Here is a 20,457-nt window from a genome sequence, read left to right as displayed (position 1 = left end):
TCTGGAAGTGAGACACTGGAGGGAACTATGCACATATCGAAATGAGTTAAAGAAAATTGAAACGAAAGCCAAGTCATACAACAAACTTTGACAACACACAAGTGGAATGCGGAGTGATTCACAGCAATAAGCGAATCAGAGAGCTTGTATTAATCATGTTTTAATAACAATAGAATAGTATAAGATATAAGAGTTATCCAGAATCTCCATTGGAGTCAAAAAGCAAAAGCTGAACAAAATCAACAAACACATAGTCTAGTCGCAACATAGGGGGTTCCGTGGACACTTTTAGTTTGCCGCGATTTGATGATGGTAATATGGGTTTTTTGGATCGCTGAATCCGATGAAAGTAGTCTGGAAGTCCAAATGTGGTGCGTTTAATTGTTATTAACAAATTATGGTAAAATTACGTATTTCTCAGGAATTATTAGAAGCCCTGTAAATAAATTGATAGTGTCAAGGTCTTCTCTGGTGTATTTTTGGTCGCTGAATCGAGTGCGACTAGTGGCGATTACTCAAAATGTGTTCTTATTTTGTTAATAACAAAATAATTGTTTATTCGCCGAAAAGCTCGAAATGCGCTATCTACAGCAAGTTTGTAGACTTTTTCATAGAATTTTTATACGCTAAATCGATTGTCGCAGTCGTGATAGCTTAAACCACGTTCCTACTTTGTTATTAATAAATTATTGCAAAAATATCGGTTTATAGTACGTTTACTCACGGTTTTTTGCTCTAAATTAAAAAAAACCACTTGGAATGACATGAAATTTGGCATGCACGTAGCTAACATGTCAAACAAAACAAGTTATATTGTGCCGATATGTGCTTTTACCCTGGGGATGAGTTTCACCTCGTTTTGGGGGTGAAAGAAGAAACCTTTAAAATAAGTCCGGAATTGGATAAACTGATTAATTCTAAACAACTTTTGCTCTATACAGTTTTTTCACTAAGTCAATACTTTTCGAGTTATTTGCGAGTGAATATGTTCATTTTTCAACAAAACAACCAATAGGCTATTGATTATGTACTATAGAAAGGAACTACAACGTTAACGGAGTTTTATTATTTCATATGGTCAATGAATCTCTATATATGAAAAAACTGCGGAGTGCTACCATTTAAAGGGGTGCGTTTTTGAGAAATGGGCGAATTAGTCCCTGGGCACAGGTTACATTAGGGTGAGTTCTATGCACTTTTGGTACAAACACGTCTACATAAAAATTGTTCCTGGTTAAATTTCCTATCTAAATATAACTTTTTAAAGTCAAAGATACCTTTTTTTACAAAAATATATTCAAAAGAAAAAGCACAAAGAAACCCAAAAGAAAGAAATTTTGTTTTTTGTCCCATAACTTTTGTCCACGGGGATATAGGTATAGACATTGCTTCACAGAAAAAAAAAATTACACATTTTATCTTTAAAATGATGTTTAGTAGAGGTCATTAGGATTTAGAGTTATTGAAATATGATTTTTCAAAGTTCGCCACTCTCAGCAATTTTGGGCAATTTTCCTTGTTATTTTGCAAATATTGTTCTGTAACTTTTTTCTACGTAACTTTAGGCATATGCAATGGTACATGTAAGAGGAATAGAAATCAATTACCTTTAAAATGGTGTACTGTATAATGTTGTACGACTTCTTTTAAAGAGGTTATCTTTTTCAAGACTTTATACTTTTAACGAGTTTTTATATTTTTTACGATTATTTTTTAAATTTCCCATTATACCTTTTTTTCTATATGGTATATATTATATAATAAAAAAGAAAGTTTATTATGTTTACTTTAAAATGGTGTATTATAAAAAATTCTAGGGTTATTTTTGAATAAGATATGCTTTTTCAAATTGTAATAAGTACTTGCAACGATTTTTGATTTTAGGATTATTTTTTAAATTTCTCATTATAACTTTTTTATGTGATTGTGTCTTATGATTGAATCTTATTTTATATAGGTAATACTTTGGATCCACTTGACTCTGCCTTGCAAACTGCAAAATATGGATTAATTCCAATATTTACTGTCAAAGCTCCTGCACCACAAACTTTGCTTGAAAAAATAGCATGTAAATGTACCAAACGATGTACAAAAAACTGCGGTTGTAGGAAGATAGGAAGGTTTCACCCCTATTCAGCGGTCCCCATAAGCGCGGTCCCCGATTGAGCGGTCTCAATACAGCGGTCCCCGTTTCAGCGGTACCCCGATTCAGCGGTGCCCGATTCAGCGGTCCCCATAAACGCGGTCCCCAATAGAGCGGTCTCAATAAGAAAATAAATGACAATGATAAGTAATTAGTTTTATTGTAGGCAGGGCCGCGCCGTCCACGTGTGCAATGTGTGCGGCGCACACAGGCGCCAGCAATTAAGGAGCGCCACTAGAGTTGTTACAAAAATTTTACGCAGGTCAAAACAACACTTACCCATTTAACCACCTTGCATATCTCAACTTCAAAGGCAGGTAAATTACGTATTGATTTATACAATCTGCATAAACAAGGAAAATCCGGTCCAGCAACATTTATGCTTTAAAGCCATTGCACAAAAATTTGATAGAAATGTAAGATGCTTTATGTGATATAACATAATAACATATCCGGATAAATTTGATCTTAATTTACAATATCAACCTAGATATTTAGGAGATAAAATATCAACATTTACATTCATAAGCTTAGTCCACATGTAGGTATGGTGTGAAGTTCTGATGAAAGTTAACTTCGTTAGCAAAGTTTTACAATCAAAAACAATGAATATGCAGCCTACCTTAAATGCTTTACAAGAGTTAAGGGCTTAGGCTCAAAATTTAGCGCCAATGTGTGTTAAATTCATTTTTTTTAATTCTGAGAAAACTAATGGGTGTTTTTGAAAAACTTAAACCTAGAATGAAAGATTACATTATTACCGAGGGCCGAAAGTCCCTGAAAACTTCTATAATGTTTATTTTATTAGGTTACAGGGGTAAAAAAAAATTAGTCTGATTTTTAATTTCAAATATCTCAAACTTTTTGGTTATTCTAAGGGACTTTCTGCACTCGGTAATAATGTAATCTTCCATTCTGCGTTTAAAGTTTTTAAAAATTCTTATTAGTTTTCTCAGAATTCGAAAAAAATTAATTCATTGATTTAACACATTGAATTAACACATTGGAGCGAAATTTTGGGCCTACGCCCTTAAAACAATTCTTGCTCTAGTTTCAGATTGATAGCAAATTTAATGATGTTATTACTACAGCAAATGAACCTGCAGAGAAACTGGATGTGTAGCCCAGTTTTCAACCAGACACACAGTTCGGCGTCGGAAAAAAAGCAAACAGTTCGATTACGAGCACAAAGACGAACCGATTTTGTATCCTAAAATGTCATACAAAGTTCATTTTTTTATTGTGTTCTCAACCAATCATTAATTTCAGTCAATGAAAGATAGATTTTCCATATTGGAAAATCGTGTTAATTCTTTCAAATTTTTATATAGTTTAAACGACAGTACAGAAAACTCACATTAAAATTTTTGTGTATAAATTTGTAAAAAAATAAGATAATAACGGGAGACGATTTAATTGAAGAAATTATACAGCTTCAGCCTTTGTTAAAAGAATTAAATAATGTTTGTAAAGTTTTAAAATATATTTTTAAACGAATTTACTGCAGTTTACACAAATTTAGCAATAGCTCTTCGCATTCAGTTCACTCTGCCCATATCTGATACCACTGCTGAGTGATCGTTTTATAAACTGAAACAAACTTAAAAAATATTTGAGATCGACCATCAGTCAAGGGCGGCTGATAAATTTATCTTCCATCTTTATAGAGTCGTCAACTTGATATTCACCATATTATAAACAGATTTTTCAAACTGAAAACGCGAAAAGTTAATTTTTTATAAAATAGCTAAGTATTTCATGTTTCCTACCTACCTATATCTTTAATTTTTTTTATGCTGTTACGCCAAAGATATATTTTTACTTAATTATTTTAACTTACTTTATTTTCCTGTTGCATGTGTAATAATTTTTAGTTATTTTTTTTTGGTTACAATAAATAATTGTTCATTTTGGGCGCCATTAAATGTTTTGCACAAGCGCTACCACGTGCTGGTGCGGCACTGATTGTAGGATATTATTTTAACCTATTCTTGTTTGAAAATATACAGGTAATATCTTAAGTATCTGGTATATACCCCAGTTAATAGGCAAAAAATCATCGATTTCACGTAAAAATGTTCTACAGGGTTTTCAGAGTTTTAAACGGTAGATGAGGGATAACTGATGATAATTCCGTGAAGACGTACAGCTGATTTTGCTTTTTTTTAAACAATTGTTAAGAATTAAAAAAGCAGTTTTTTGACTATAAAACGTTTCTTGTACATTTTAGAGAAAAATGTTTCAAATAAATATGTAGATCTTAAAAAGTTCTTTAATTTGGTGGTAAGCATATTGTAATATATAAACAATTGACCGAGATAATTGCAAAAAACCCTCATTTTTGCAGTAAATTATAAATATTAATAACTTTATTTTTTGCACAATGACGTAAAATTTAATGACTTTAAATTATGTCAATTTACTGAGTTATTTAAGTGTGCTAAATTTCAACCAGATCGACCAAATAGTTTATAAGTTATTCAATTTGTTTATCCCAGAGAGCAATTGTGTATACAACTGTTCTTGCCCTACAGTGACTCTGTGAGATATTTAGCAGATCGCAGTCGATTATTTGAGACTTTAATTTTAAGACGTATTAAAAACATTTTATTGAAATTGGTATTAAAAAAACTGTTTGAAAAAGACCTGACTTTTTAGCTTATAAACTATTAGAATAACTTAGATATTTTTTATGTTCCGTGCTTGCATGTAGGCTCAATGAAAAACTGATGAAAACATGCATATAAAAAAAGAAAAAATAATTTTATATGACAAACAGAAATCAAGTTAGCATTTATTATTTAATAAATCATATTTCCGTTGTTCATACAAACTAAGAGCTGAAAATTGAACAGATTGTATATGAGAATCTACATTTTATGATCCAGTTTATGAACTGCCTATGCAGTGAAATAATAAAAAGTTGTGACCCTTTAAAATGATGGAAATTCATGGAAAAATCAATTGATTACATTTTTTTTAATTATTGAATTTTACAATTATTTCGTAAGGATTCTGTAAATTTTATTAAATAAAGTATATTATTAAGATAAATATATAATAAAAAATACACATTAAAAAAGAAAAAAATAGTTTTATATGACCAGTAGAAATCAAGTGTTTTAATAAATCATGTTTTTTAATAAATCATATTTCAATTGTTTACAAATATTAATAGGTGAAAATTGAAAAGATTTTATATAAGAATCTACATTTTATAATCCAATTTATGGATTGTATATGCAGTGAAATAATAAAAAGTAAGGACCCTTTAAAATAATGGAAAATCCCTGAAAACTAAATTGATTACATTTATTATAAAAGTTATTGAATTTTACAATTATTATTATTTTGTAAGTAACTTACACACGTAAAAACATGTGTAGTTCATATGCTGTCAAAGTCAAAGGTGACTTGACAATTTATTTTCGGTATGTTGTGGACTAACTGGACTAATCAATAATTGTGTTCGCATATGGAAACCGTGAAATAAAGTTAACGCTGTGGCATTTTTTTTAATGCCTTTTTACATCTTGTCACTCTAACTATAAACAGCCGTTTTAAGTGCAACAAACCGGTGTAATATTAGGAACTTTAAAAATGGGGCGTAGAAAAAGCTCTTTTTGAGTAGTGGTTGTAAAAAAAAATGAATTTTACTCACTTTTTTTTGGTGCGGAAAATGTGATTTTCCGCGTGCTAGTAGAAAAAATATGTTTTTTTACTTCTAACAAATTGATTTGATAAACCCGCTCTCCCTCTTTCGATAGGTACCCGCAGAATCATCCTAAGTAAATTGGTTTATGTAGAATAATGTTCTAAATATTTAGTCTCTAGGATAAACTTTTACAATTTTACAAAAACTATTGCATGAATTAATCTAAAAAATTTTTTGCAAATTATTTACTATATTTCCCTACTTTTTATGCAATTGCAAAGCTATATATAGGGTGATTTTGGGACAATTTATTGTTTATTTTATAAAATTCATTTTTTATTGTCAAAACTACTGTCCCCAAGAGGGTCCTGTTTTTACTCATTTTCCTGAACGATGCCTCTCAAACGGCATGCTGCAGAACCAAACGCCGCGCCGCTGAAACGGGTCGGTGGAATCGAGAACCGCCGAAACGGGGACTGCTGAAATGGGTACCGCTGAACCGGGGACTGCTGAAAAGGGTCGGTGGAATCGAGAACCGCTGAAACGGGGACTGTTAAAATGGGGTCTTACCGATAGGAATTAGTTGTTTAATATTCTGCAAAGGGTGCATGTGCATGGGTACTAATTGTGGGAACTCTAAGATAACTGAGGTGTCAGAGGAAGATATTGAAGCTAATGCTAACGAAGAGATGGACTTTGATTTTGAAAATTTTTAAATGTCAACGTTTAAATAATTTTAACTAAAGTGATGTTTTTTAAGACTAATGTTTATGTAATTTTTGTAAAAGAAATAATTTTTAATAATACAGGTAAAAAAATATTAAAGAATCACTCGGTTTCCATTATGTATTTAAATATAGATGATACGCCATTTTAAAGAAAAGAAAGTAAGCCCTCTTTGTTGCGCAATATCTATATAGATAGTATATTCATGTACAAAAAAAAAAAAGTTATAATGAGAAATTTCAAAAATAATCGTAAAAATGTAAAAAATAATATTTTTTTATATTAGGTATTATATAATATATAATATATAATATATAATATATAATATATAATATATAATATATAATATATAATATATAATATATAATATATAATATATAATATATAATATATAATATATAATATATAATATATAATATATAATATATTATATAATAATTTTATTTTATTTTTACATTATATTATAAAAGAAATCGTTAAAAATATAAAAACTTGAAAAACCATAATCTCTTTAAAAAAAGTCGTACAACGTTATACAGTAGACCATTTTAAAGGTAATTGATTTTTATTCCTATTACGTGTACCATTGCATATACCTAAAGTTACGTAGAAAAAAGTTACAGAACAATATTTGCGAAATAACAAGGAAAATTGCCTAAAATTGCTGTGAGTGGCGAAATTTGAAAAATCATATTTCGAAAACTGTAAATCCTAATAACCTCTACCAAACATCATTTTAAAGAGAAAATATGTAAGTTTTTTTTCTGTGAAGCAATATCTATACCTATATCCCCGTGGACAAAAGTTATGGGACAAAAAACAAAATTTCTTTCTTTTGGGTTTCTTTGTGCTTTTTCTTTTGAATATATTTTTGTAAAAAAGGTATCTTTGACTTTAAAAAGTTATATTTAGATAGGAAATTTAACCAGGAACAATCTTTATGTAGACGTATTTGTACCAAAAGTGCATAGAACTCACCCTAATGTAACCTGTGCCCAGGGACTAATTCACCCATTTCTCAAAAACGCACCCATTTTTGGGTGTATGCCAAATTTTATGTCAATCCAAGTGGTTTTTTAAAATTTAGAGCAAAAACCGTGAGTGAACGTACTACAGGTTGATTGATTAGTGTGAGGAAGCTCAGTAGATCTGTTATAGTAAAAATTACAAAAAAAAGTTATTAACAAAAATTGTAGGCAGCTTTAAACTCCACATTTTAAAATTAGTTACAATCTTACAGGGTGTTCCATAAGATGGTGGCAGACCAAACTTATGTTTTTTTAAATGGAACACCCTGTATTTTATTTTAAATTTGAAATCTGCTTCACTTCCACATCACAACAATGTAAAGTTTTATTATGTTATACCGGGTACTTAAAAAGTTATAGCCAATATTACCTGAAAATCGTATCAAGTTTAACTCCCTGTATAATTAAAAAGGAGTATAGGAACATTGATCTATTGAAACCATAGTTTTTTAATAATTATTAAAAATTATAAAACATATTCGTTTTCATAATATTCGTTAAATCAAATACAGGGTAAGTCAAAATGCAAGTACATTATTTTCTTGGTAATTTTAAATAGAACACCCTGTATTTTATATCACTATCGAAAAGTACTAATATCTTACTTCAAATTTTATTAAGTACTCCCTATACCTAAAGTTATCAGTTTTCTAGATATTTTTATTTTTCCATCAAAGTATTAATTTGGTAGATATTTTAACGTTTACCAATAATTATTGTGAGTTGGCCATGATTGATTTGTCAGAAACTGACAGTTTGACATTATTGTTTATTAATTCAGTAAAGAAATAACGACACAGAAAAGAAAGTAATTTATTTTAAATAAAATTTATAACAAATAACCGACGGAAAATTAAAAAAAATAACAACACAAAAAAATAAAAACAACAGTAATTTTAACTTATCTTACTTAAGTAAGGTGTTCTAAATGACCTTCCAAAACATCTATGCATACTTGAAAGCGGTCATTGAAAGAGTTGCTTACATTACTAAGCATTTGTAAGGAAATATTTTGAAATACAATTCGGATTCTATTTTTCATATCATCTCTTGTTGTTGGAGGTATTTTATATACTTCGTTCTTAACGTAACCCCAAAAAAATGAGTCCATTTTATTGAGCTCTGGTGACCTTGGGGGCCACCTTTATCACCAAATAAGACATAATCAAAAAAATCTCTCTGCTCATTAATTTTTTCTAAGGCCCATTCACAAAATACTATTCGTTTCCGAAAATCATCATTATTTAATTCTTGGTGCTTTTGAATATGATAAGGGTGCATCTTGTTTTTAGATAGAATGTTTTGAACGGAGTAGTAACTAAGTTCTTGTTCATTGGAAATACTCCTTATACTTGTGTGTGGGTTTTCTGTAACTGCCATCAACACACTAATTTCGTTTTCCTCTGTCACACTAGTTTTTGTTCGTTCATGTTTTTCATAATTCACTGAACCAGTGCCGTTAAATCGATCTTTCAATTTTTCAAATGTATCTTGTCTCGGTTGCCGCCTATCTGGAAACCGTTCTTGATAAATTCTAGCTGATAGTAATGAATTTTTATTGCATTCCCCCAAAATCCAGATCATATCTACCATTTCATCAGTAGTAAAATTCGTTATTGCTAATTTAAATTGAATTAATTACTGAATTACTAAATAATAATTGTTGCTAATTTACGGTGTACCCCAATACTGAATTAATAAACAATAATGTCAAACTGTCAGTTTCTGACAAATCAATCATGGCCAACTCACAATAATTATTGGTAAACGTTAAAATATCTACCAAATTAATACTTCGATGGAAAAATAAAAATATCTAGAAAACTGATAACTTAAGGTATACGGAGTACTTTATAAAATTTAAAGTACGATATTAGTACTTTTCGATAGTGATATAAAATACAGGGTGTTCTATTTAAAATTACCAAGGAAATAATGTACTTGCATTTTGACTTACCCTGTATTTGATTTAAGGAATATTATGAAAACGAATATGTTTTATAATTTTTAACAATTATTAAAAAACTATGGTTGCAATAGATCAATGTTCCTGTACTCCTTTTTAATTATACAGGGAGTTAAACTTGATACGATTTTCAGGTAATATTGGCTATAACTTTTTAAGTACCCGGTATAACATAATAAAACTTTACATTGTTGTGATGTGGAAGTGAAGCAAATTTCAAATTTAAAATAAAATACAGGGTGTTCCATTTAAAAAAACATAAGTTTGGTCTGCCACCATCTTATGGAACACCCTGTAAGATTGTAACTAATTTTAAAATGTGGAGTTTAAAGTTGCCTACAATTTTTGTCAATAACTTTTTTTTGTAATTTTTACTATAACAGATCTACTGAGCTTCCTCACACTAATCAATCACCCTGTATAAACCGTTATTTTTGCAGTTATTTATTAATAACAAAGTCGGAACGTGGTTTAAGCTATCACGACTAGTGGCAATCGATTTAGCGTATAAAAATACTATGAAAAAGACTAAGCTTTTCGGCGAATAAACAAATAATTTGCTATTAACAAAATAATAACATATATTGAGTAATCGCCACTAGTCGCACTCGATTCAGCGACCAAAAATACACCAGAGAAGACCTTAACACTATCAATTTATTTACAGGGCTTCTAATAATTCCTGAAAAATACGTAATTTTACCACAATTTGTTAATAACAATTAAACCCACCACATTTGGGCTTTCAGACCACTTCCATTGGATTCAGCGACCCAAAAAACCTATAATACCACCATCAAATCGAGGCGAACTAAAAGTGTCCACCGGACCCCTATGTTGCGACTAGACTAATGTCCACTTTACATCAACAATAAATTGAACAAGAAATTGACAAAGTTATTCAAGGCCAAATTTGACGAGTACAAAATGTATGGTTTGTAAAAGAAAATGAAGGAATTTGATGAAATAGAACAATTGGATATGTTTTATTTTGTCAAATTTCTTTATTTTCTTTTTATTCACGGCAAAATTGGATGTAGAATTGTGTTTTGTATAAGTCAAATTTGACCTTGAATAACTTGTTGTCAATTTCTTGTTCAATTATTGTTGATGTAAAGTGGACTTAACAGAGGAACTTGAAATTTGCTTACCTCAATACGTCACTTGCATGTGACACAACAAATGAAGATTTCTCAATCTTTCCGGAAGTCCACAATGTCTCCACTGGCGTACCTTTAACGTAGTTTCCGTAATTCAAATGTAGGATATGAATATTTTTATAACTTAATAAACTTCTTAAAAAATGATCTGATTCATTTCCTTCAAATCTAAATATCCCTGGCGAAGCATACAGTAAATATACATCCAGATCTGGATTCATTTTGGCTGCGCTTTCCACAGCACAGGCTTGTCGTGAATTAATGACTATTTTGCCGTGGTCAAATGAGTGGCATGATGTTTCATGGAAGAATATAGATTTTCCTGGTCTTGGTTTAAAGTCTGAGATATCAGGTAGAGATTCTCCGTTTTCTCGATAACAATAAATAGGAGTCTTTTTAGAGGCCTTTGTTGTAGTTGGAGTTGAAGTTCCAATGAGTTCTGCTGTACATAGGGAGTTAAATTTTTTAAGTAAATAAGTGTTGGTGTTGTTGAAAATAACTAGCATCATGCTAACTGTTACAACCAGTATTGCTACAAGCGTGCATACTCGTAGTATCATTCGTCTGTGTCGGTAGATAAGCATACTGAGTAATATTCCACATTAACTTGTCTAAGTAACTACAATTAAAAAGAAAAATTATAAGTATATTAAAAAATTTTATCTACTACAGTAAAACCTCTCTATAACGGTCACTAAAAATGACAGAACTATTGGCCGGAATAAAAAGGTGGCCGCTAATACCAGGTTTTGTAGTCCACAAATTTTGGTTTGGGGAACTTTGAAACTGGCGGGTTAGTTCAGGTGGCCGGTTTTGACAGGTGGCCGTTAACACAGGTTTTACTGTATATCTCATTTTAACTCATATTATGTGTAAGTTTTTAGTTTGTGAAAACTGTCATTATAGATAGCATTGCGTGAAGGGTTTAAATTGTGTGAAGTAACAATGTATTTTAAATGGGATTTACTTTTTCGCACTGTTTTTTGGCACACTTTCATATCGTCGCTGATTTACAAAAATGGGCCAAGTAACATTTTTATATTTTTACTATGTGGAACTTGGCTCCTTTTTACACAGCCAGTTTAAAAAAAATGTTACTTGGCACCAAAAAATTATGAGACTATTTCAACAACAATAAGTAATACACATGACACCTTTTTACAGAATAGGTAGAACCTCTGTACCTATCATTTTTGCACATAACTCCTCTTTTGAGTAAAATGTCACTTGGCACCTTTTTGCAAATCAGCGATATTATAATAAAATATCCTTAACTTTCCCGTTCTCATAGTGATGACATGTGAGTAATAAATTACAACAAAAGTTTTGACAGTTTTATGGTTTGAAACAAGTTTGAATTTCTAAATGTCAAAGTTCTAAAAATTGTAGAATAGAAAAAATGTATTCCAGTGACGAGGAGTTGCAGTTGTTTTATTTGTTTATGGTAGATAAAATATTGTATGAAACTGTGGATGAAGTATTTTTGTAACTTGTAAGAGCTGATAAAGATAAAAGAATATATTATATTTATTTGTCCAAATACAAAGTTTGGCACAGAGGTCTGCTTTACAAAGTAAAATTAGCACTATCTAGTAACTATTTCCTCCTAATCAAATCCTACTTATCAAATAGATATTTCTCAGTAAAATTCAAAGACCAAAAATCCAGCCTCTGTACTATTAACTCCGGAGTTCCGCAAGGTAGTGTTCTCGGGCCGCTGCTTTTCTCACTCTACACAGCCGATATACCAGAGTCTCATAATACTACGATCGCTTCGACATCATTGGAAGTCTCTTCTTCATGCCCAAAAACATGGAACAAATTTACTTAATACTCTTTTAATGATGTAGATTGTAAATAAACATAATTACATAAAAAAATTGTCCAAACAAAAAACAAATTCCATAAACACCTTCATGTGTACAGAATTTCTACTAAAGCACTTGCTTGCCGAGAACTTGATTTTTTAACTTACACTACTTTTTACTCTCCGCGGCTCAATTATTACCACTGACAGTATGAATCAATGTTACTACACATCGACGTATGCTTCGCTTTATGTTTTGATTTAACTTGTTTGAAAATGAATCATGACGCATGTGCAAAGATAAAATGAAACAACTATATATATAACATAGGTATAACATAATTATGTTATGAGTCTCTTGAAGATATGAAAATGTGCGTGTAGAAAGAGGCCCAAAGAAAAAGACAATGGTCCGAAAGTTACCATCCTATTGTTTATAACTCCGTCGCACATGCCATTCAATTTTGACCGATTGTATCTCAAGAAGCACTCATCGCAATTAAACAATTTTTTTTAAAAAGCGTTATGCTGCGTCCTTTCCAATACAGTTTTTTAATTTAATTTAATGTAGTAGTTACAGCGATATTCTAATTAGTCCTGTCGCCAGGGGAGTACAACGGCCTCCTTAATTCAGATGGGCTTACCCAAGTTTTCTTTATTTCTACTTTCAAAAAATCGAAAAATTGCAATTTTTGCTTACTGCATTTGAAAGTATAAGTCAAATTCTATTGGTTTTGATTATTTGCATTGCTAAAAATTAATTTTTTTATTGTTAAACAAAGCTATAAACACATATTGTTTCCCGTGCCCAATGCATGCGTTTTAATGTACGTAATCTACGTAGAAATTGTCTGTATGCCCGCCTACTCGTTCGATTTTAAACGATAAATGCATTGAAAACATCATTTAAGTACTATGTGTTTGTAGCTTTGTTTAACAATAAAAAAATTAATTTTTAGCAATGAAAATAATCAAAGTCGATAGAATTTGACTTGAGCTTTCAAATGCGGTAAGCAGAATTGCTATTTTATTTTTTAATCAAAAGTTATTCGGGTTCAAAAATTGCAGTTTTTCGATTTTTTGAAAGTTCTTCTTGTAAAACTTGTAAAAACATGTTATGCTTAGAATGACTCAAAAAATACAAAAAAATGTTTTGTTTTACGAAAAATCGCTGTTATGTAATTCCTCAAGTTTTTTGTTTATAAAAATCTTATCGACATCCGGATCAACTGTTACCCAAAAAAATTCGTGGTCTACGGGTCAAAATACATAAAAACAACTTGGGTAAGTCCATTTGAATTAAGGAGGCCGTTGTACCCCTCCTGGCGACAGGACTAAATTGTTTACAAGCCAAAAAATTGTTTATAAATTTAAAACATTTCTGAGACCACTTAAATAGTCCAATTTCAATTCTGTAAAGTACGATAGGTATAGTGCCCTTTATATGAAAATAATAGTTATTCTGATGTATCTTAATTATTATGGTTATTATTGCGACCGTAAATTCTTAATTAACAATAAAATTAAAAATAAAATGAAAATTCCATTTTTTCGACTTTCGACTCTTGTTGGAGTCTCATCGGAGAGAACGTAGGCGTGCTTCTCCATACTTCAAGTGATCAACACCGAGAGTTCATCCATCCATCCATCCATCCAATGGCACTACAGCCCAAATCGAGCCTTGGCCTCCTTCAATAAGCTTCTCCAATCATTTCGATTTACCGCTGTTCTTTTCCATGAACGCGTTCCCAGGAAGTTCCTGGCATCCTCATCGACCTCGTCTTCCCATCTCTTTTTAGGTCTTCCAACCGGTCTTCTTCCCTGCATTCTTGCATTCAGCAATTTTCTGGGGATTCTATTCTCATGCATGCGGACCACGTGCCCTGCCCACCGTAATCTCTGCAGTTTAGTGTGTTGTGCTAGAGTTGGTTCGCTATATTGCTCGTATATTTCTCTATTATACCTAATTCGCCAGTTGTTATTTTCCCTTATTGGGCCCAGTATCCTACGTAATACTTTTCTTTCAAACACATCTAATGCATTGGCAGATTTCTGTGTCACCACCCATGTTTCGCAGCCATAACTTACTATGGGCCTGATTATTGTTTTATATACCCGGAGTTTTGTTTTTCGGTGTACGTCTCGCGATTTGAATATGTGGCCCATCGCGAAATAGGCTTTATTTGCCAGCACAAGCCTTCTATTTATTTCCGGTTCTTCTTTACTGCTTGCAACCAGATCCATTCCTAGGTACGTGAATCTATTCACATGTTCTATATCGTCAATAAAGTGTTGTTGCGCCGGTCTATTTGATCTGGTTTGTATGAGTAGTTTTGTTTTATTTGTATTTATTGCTAGCCCTACTGCTTCTGCACTTTGTTTCAACTCAAAGTAGGTTTCATTCGCTGCATTCTTTGTTCTGCTCATTATGTTTATATCATCCGCGTATGCTGCTAATTGGGTAGATTTGTTTGTAAGTATGTTATTTCCGCTTACCGTCAACCGTCTAATTACATATTCAAGAACAAGATTAAAAAGCGTTGGAGCCAGTCAGTCGCCTTGCTTCAGTCCTTGCGTTATCGTAAACGCATCAGTGATCTGTCCTTGAATACATACTTGTGCTTCTGTTTCTGTCATTGCCATTTGCACTAGTCGTATTGATTTTGATGGTATGCCAAATTCTTCCAATATATTAGGTAGAATTGTTCTATCTATTGAATCATAGGCTTGTTTAAAATCTACAAAGAGATTGTAAACGTCCATATCATATTCCCACGCTTTGGCTAGTATTTGTTTAACTGTAAATAGTTGGTCAATGGTAGATCTATTTTGCCTAAACCCTGCTTGATATTCCCCGATGATTTTTTCCGTGAGAGGTTGAAGTCTTCGATTAAGGATGTTTGTGAATATTTTGTATCCCGAACAAAGTAAAGAGATGCCTCTATAATTCTGACACAACAGTTTGTCTCCTTTTTTATGAATAGGGCAGATTATACTTTTCTTCCATTGTTGGGGGATTTCTTCTTCTATCCATATCTCTCGTATTAGCTGATACATCTGTTGTGTCAAATTCCTTCCTCCTTGCTTGAGTAGTTCTGCCGGTATTTTATCTATTCCCGGTGCTTTATGGCTTTTTTGTATGTGGATTGCCGTTTGGACCTCCTCTAGCGTTGGGGGTCTAGTTAATTCATTTTCTTCTCCATCTTCCCCCAGCTCTTGTTGTTGTACCTCCTGCCGTGCCTGCTGCTGTCTCTGTTGTTGTGATGGTGGTTGTGCCCCTTTGTTTAATACTTCCTTAAAATATGTCATCCAGGATATCTTAATTTCGTTCATATCGCTAATGATTTCACCCTTCTTATTTTTGCAGAGGCTAGGCTTCGGTTTGTATCCCTGTCTTAAATGTTTAATAAGTTGGTATGCACTACGTGTTTCGTTTTCCTTAAACTCCCTCTCTATGTTTAGTATCCGTTGGTTTTCGTACTTTCTCTTTTTCTGCCTGCACAGTTTATCTGCTCTTCGTCTTTTGTTCTCAAATTCTGTTTTTCTCTCTCTAGTACGTCTGAGTATGTAATTCTTATGTGCTTCATTTCTTTCCTGTATAGCTTGTTTGCATTCTTCATCGAACCATGCTTCTTCTCTCCGTTGTGTCTTTGTTCCTATGACTTCTTTCGCTGTGTTTAGTATGATACTGCTTATGGTGTTCCATTGATTTTCTATTGTGGAGTCTGCTCTGTTTCCTTCTAGTAATTTTTCTGTTCTCTCAAATCTTTCTTGTACCTCAGGGACTTTTAGGTTATCTAAGTTTAGTTTTTCTTGTTTTGGATATTTTTCCTTTACCTGTCGACTGATTTTGCATCTAAACCGTGTCTGCACTAGTAGATGGTCTGAGTTACAGCTTGCGCCACGTCTGCTTTTTACATCTAATATACTCGTCGCCATTCTTTTTTCAGTCAGTATATGGTCTATTTGATTTATTGTGTTTCCGTCAGGTGATATCCAAGTGCCCTTATGTATGTCCCGATGTGGGAAGCATGTCGAACTGATAATCGTATTCTTTCCAGCTGCGAAATCTATTAGAAACTGACCATTCTCATGTGTGTCTCTATGCAAACTATGTTTCCCTATTACCCCTATGTAGTCTTCTTCTTTTCCGATCTTGTCGTTTGTGTCGCCTATCACCATTTTAATGTCGTTTCTTGGTATTGAGTCATAGATTCGTTTTAGATCTTGATAAAAGGCTACCTTAGTGTCTTCTTCCTGTTCATTTGTGGGACAGTGTACATTTATAAGGGTTATGTTAAAGAAATGCGTTTTTATCCTAAGCTTGCAGATTCTTTCATTGATGGCTTGAAAATCTGTTATCAGGTGCTTCATTTTATTATCTACGATAAAGGCTACTCCAAATTCTTTATTTCCTTCATCTTTACCGCTATACAGTATAGTGTGTGTTTTAGTGTCCCGGATACCTTTTCCCAACCATTTAGTTTCTTGTACTGCAGTGATTCCTATTTTATATCTTTTCAGTTCGTGTAGAAGGATCTTCTGTGCTCCTGGTCTATTTAGCGTTCTGACATTCCATGTTCCCAGCATAAATTCCATATTCCGTTGCCAAAGTCGTCGTCTTGATATCCGTCCATTCCGAGGCCTATCTGAAGGTTTCGTAGTAGTACTTTTTTACAAGAATAGGTTACTGGCCTATCGCCCAACCCCCTTTTCGGAGGACCATTTCTCCCTTCCTCGTCAGCCCTGACCCTACTTTCTACTGGGGTTGGTTACCCAATCTCCGGTAAGGTTGCTCAGGTTCTCCAGGGTTCACCCGTGCAGCCCAAGCCGCACTTCGTGGAGGTGAGGATAGGAATTGAGTAGGAGAGGCTAGAGATGCTAACTGGAGACAGCATCTTGTATTGCGCTTCACTACCCCATTTGAACCCCGAGAGTTCATCCCCCACACCGCAACTGACGTGAATGTACTAGGTGACTAGCGTCATCTGGCAATTGAAAAATGAAGTAGTTTTCAATCCTAATAGCAATATTATTAATATTTAATAATATTAAAATATTACTAAAAGATTTTTAAAAATATTGAGAACTCTCGGTGTTGATCACTTGAAGTATGAAGAAGCAGGCCTACGTTCTCTCCGATGAGACTCCAACAAGAGTCGAAAATCGTCGATTCAGAGGGATGGACTGCGCTCCGTATTTTAAGTGAAAAATAAGATTGTTTTGCTTTCGCATTGTAACTGAATAAAGATGACATTTTTATTTGATTTTTATTTTTATATTGGTCGTTACTTCTTTGAGTAACTAGGTCCATTTTCTGTTGGAATTTACCAGCTGAACAGACGGGGTCGTGAATTGTAAGTTTTTTGAATTCCCCCTTGTCTTCTTCGCTTCAGCATCCATCTGGCTTGCAAATTTTAGAAGCCATGGATGTGTTACCAAGGAAATGGACCAATAAGTTCTCAATTTAAAAATCTTTTAGTAATATTTTAATATTTTTAAATATTAATAATATTGATATTAGGGTTGAAAATTCAGCAAACTGGGGTCACATAGTAGACCAAATAGTCGAATTTGGGGCTCCAGAGTATGTGTCCAACATAATAAAGGACTACCTATCTGCAAGAACCGTATGCATATCGAAGAAAAAGAAGAAAGAAATGACCGCGGGTGTACCCCAGGGGTCAGTCCTGGGACCCTTACTTTGGAATATAATATACAACGGGGTACTAGAAGTAAACAGGCAGAGAGGAGTGAGAGCGATTGCATACGCGGACGACCTAGCCTTACTGGTCGAAGACGACATGAATAGGGGAATAATACAAAAAGTAAACGAAGCAATACAGAAGACCGCAGATTGGATAGAGAGAAATGATCTAAAGTTAGCAGTAGAGAAGACAGAATCCATTATCTTGAGGGGACCAAGAAAGAGAGATGACATAATATTTGGATATAAAGGCTCTGTAATAAGACCCCAAAAGACGGTTAAGTACCTCGGAATTATTTTCGACGACAAGCTTAAATTCGGACAACACGTACAAGAAGCATGTCGGAAGGCAGAAGAAAGGACCTCTATACTAAATAAATTTATGCCAAATATAGGGGGTCCTGGATCCCAGAAGAGAATAGTGATGGCACAATCCATCTTATCCATAGTTTTATACGGAGCCCCAGTGTGGCACGAGGTCCTTCGAATGAAAAAGTATAAACACGTGCTTCTTAGGACATAAAGGAAACCTCTAATCAGGGTGTGCAGCGCGTACAGAACCGTATCAACCATTGCCTTACAGGTGGTGGCTGGGTCTGTACCGGTGCACATCCTGGCCAGAGAAAGAGTCCGAATGTACCAGAGGGGCAACGGGGCAATAGGTTCAGGTCCACAAGAAAGGAAAAGAAGTCTAGAGATGTGGCAGAGGGAATGGGCAGCCGAAGTCGAGAAGACGGCCTGGACGAGATCCCTGATTCCAGATGTGGTGAGGTGGTACGAGTGCCGGCATCGGCGCGTCAGCTACTATTTCACACAATTTTTGACGGGACATGGATCGTTCAGGAAGTTTACTCATCGTATAGGGAAAACCGTGGACGATCTATGCCCTGAGTGTGGAGTAGTGGATGACGCGCAGCATGTCGTCTTCGTGTGCCCTGCATACCAGGCGGGACGTACCGAGCTGCAGCTGGGACTGGGATCCCCTCTAGGCGAGCCTCACGAGCTAATTGATAAAGCTATCAATAGCAAGAGAGACTTCGACCTGATCATTGCTTTTGTCACGAAGACAATGAAGCACAAAGAGGAGAAAGAGAGGCGACTGCAAGCGGGATGACCGTCTATTTATTTATTTTTTAACGTTTTTATTTTTGTGTCGCAGATGGCAGCCAGTGGGGGGAGGATCCTTTACATCCAACCTGCGCTGTCTGTCTTATTTTAACTAGTTTTACTTATTTATTTATTTTATCTTGTTTTATCTCCTTGTTTGCTTCTTCAATCTTATTTATACAATATTTATCATTTTAAATCAATTTTATTACTCAAATGTGTTGCGTGTTGTAAGCGGTAGTCAGCAGGGGGAGGACCTTTTACATCTAACCCATGCTGACCGCCTTTTTATTGTTTTGTTTACTTTCTGTTTTGTCTTGTTTTTTTAGTCTGTTTTTTGTTTTGTATCAGGTAGTGGGGGAGGATTTTTACACCCAACCTCACTGACTGTTTCCTTTTTAACTGTAGAATGAATGGGTATGAGTGTGAGTGCGAATTGATGAAAGCACGAATGTTTGGAGTTGCTCGTAACTGTCGACTGGTATCCTTTTGCTAGTTCATGTTTGATTGGGGGCACCCCGGTCGCCCCACCCGCACATGGGCTGCACGGGACGGTCGTCTTCACCGACCGGTCTTTGTGCGGGGTGTGTGCGGGACGAGGCGGCTGGGTGGCCGCTTAATCTACGGAGTGCACGCAGAGGGTGCCCGGGGGGAGTTATGAGTAAGGTCGACGGGTCAGACATGCTCGCCAAGAGCGGTTCCAGACCTGTCGGCTGGAGGAAGAGGAGGTGAGTTTAGTCGGTAGGCGGTTCGGTGAAGCGTGACGGATCGAATCCGACACACCTGGGACACCTTCCCAGACGGTCTTTTGAAGATTCTCACCTCCCAAAAAAAAAGGGTTGAAAACTATTTCATCTTTCAATTGCCAGATGACGCTAGTCACCTAGTCCATTCACGTCAGTTGCGGTGTGGGGGTTGAACTCTCTGTGTTGATCATTTGAAGTATGGAGAAGCAGGCCTACGTTCTCTCCGATGAGACTCCAACAAGAGTCGAAAATCGTCGATTCAGAGGGCTGGACTGCGCTCCGTATTTTAAGTGAAAAATAAGATTGTTTTGTCTTCGCATTGTAACTGAATAAAAATGGAATTTTTATTTTATTTTTATATTGGTCGATACTTCTTTGAGTAACTAAGTCCATTTTCTGTTGGAATTTTGTT

The 20,457-nt window shown here is 34.0% G+C and overlaps 2 protein-coding genes across 3 annotated transcripts in view; both read right to left on the bottom strand.

Annotated features, from left to right (window-relative positions):
- The window catches only part of LOC114332530 (lactosylceramide 4-alpha-galactosyltransferase), a 107,199-nt gene that overhangs the window by 50,453 nt on the left and 36,289 nt on the right, over positions 1-20,457 (bottom strand). The gene's annotated exons all lie outside the window — the stretch shown is intronic.
- Positions 1-20,457, bottom strand: part of LOC114332540 (lactosylceramide 4-alpha-galactosyltransferase-like) — a 53,645-nt gene that overhangs the window by 29,196 nt on the left and 3,992 nt on the right. For both annotated transcript variants that reach the window (XM_028282355.2, XM_028282366.2), the window contains exon 2: positions 10,670-11,297. In XM_028282355.2, the coding sequence (XP_028138156.1) occupies positions 10,670-11,262 (593 nt within the window). In that variant the 5' untranslated portion in view covers positions 11,263-11,297. The remainder of the gene's footprint in view (positions 1-10,669; positions 11,298-20,457) is intronic.

The sequence above is a fragment of the Diabrotica virgifera genome, chromosome 5, assembly GCF_917563875.1.
Source record: "Diabrotica virgifera virgifera chromosome 5, PGI_DIABVI_V3a".
NCBI lineage: Eukaryota > Metazoa > Arthropoda > Insecta > Coleoptera > Chrysomelidae > Diabrotica > Diabrotica virgifera.
Note: the sequence above shows the minus strand (reverse complement) of the source record. Positions and strands in the feature narration are given on the sequence as shown.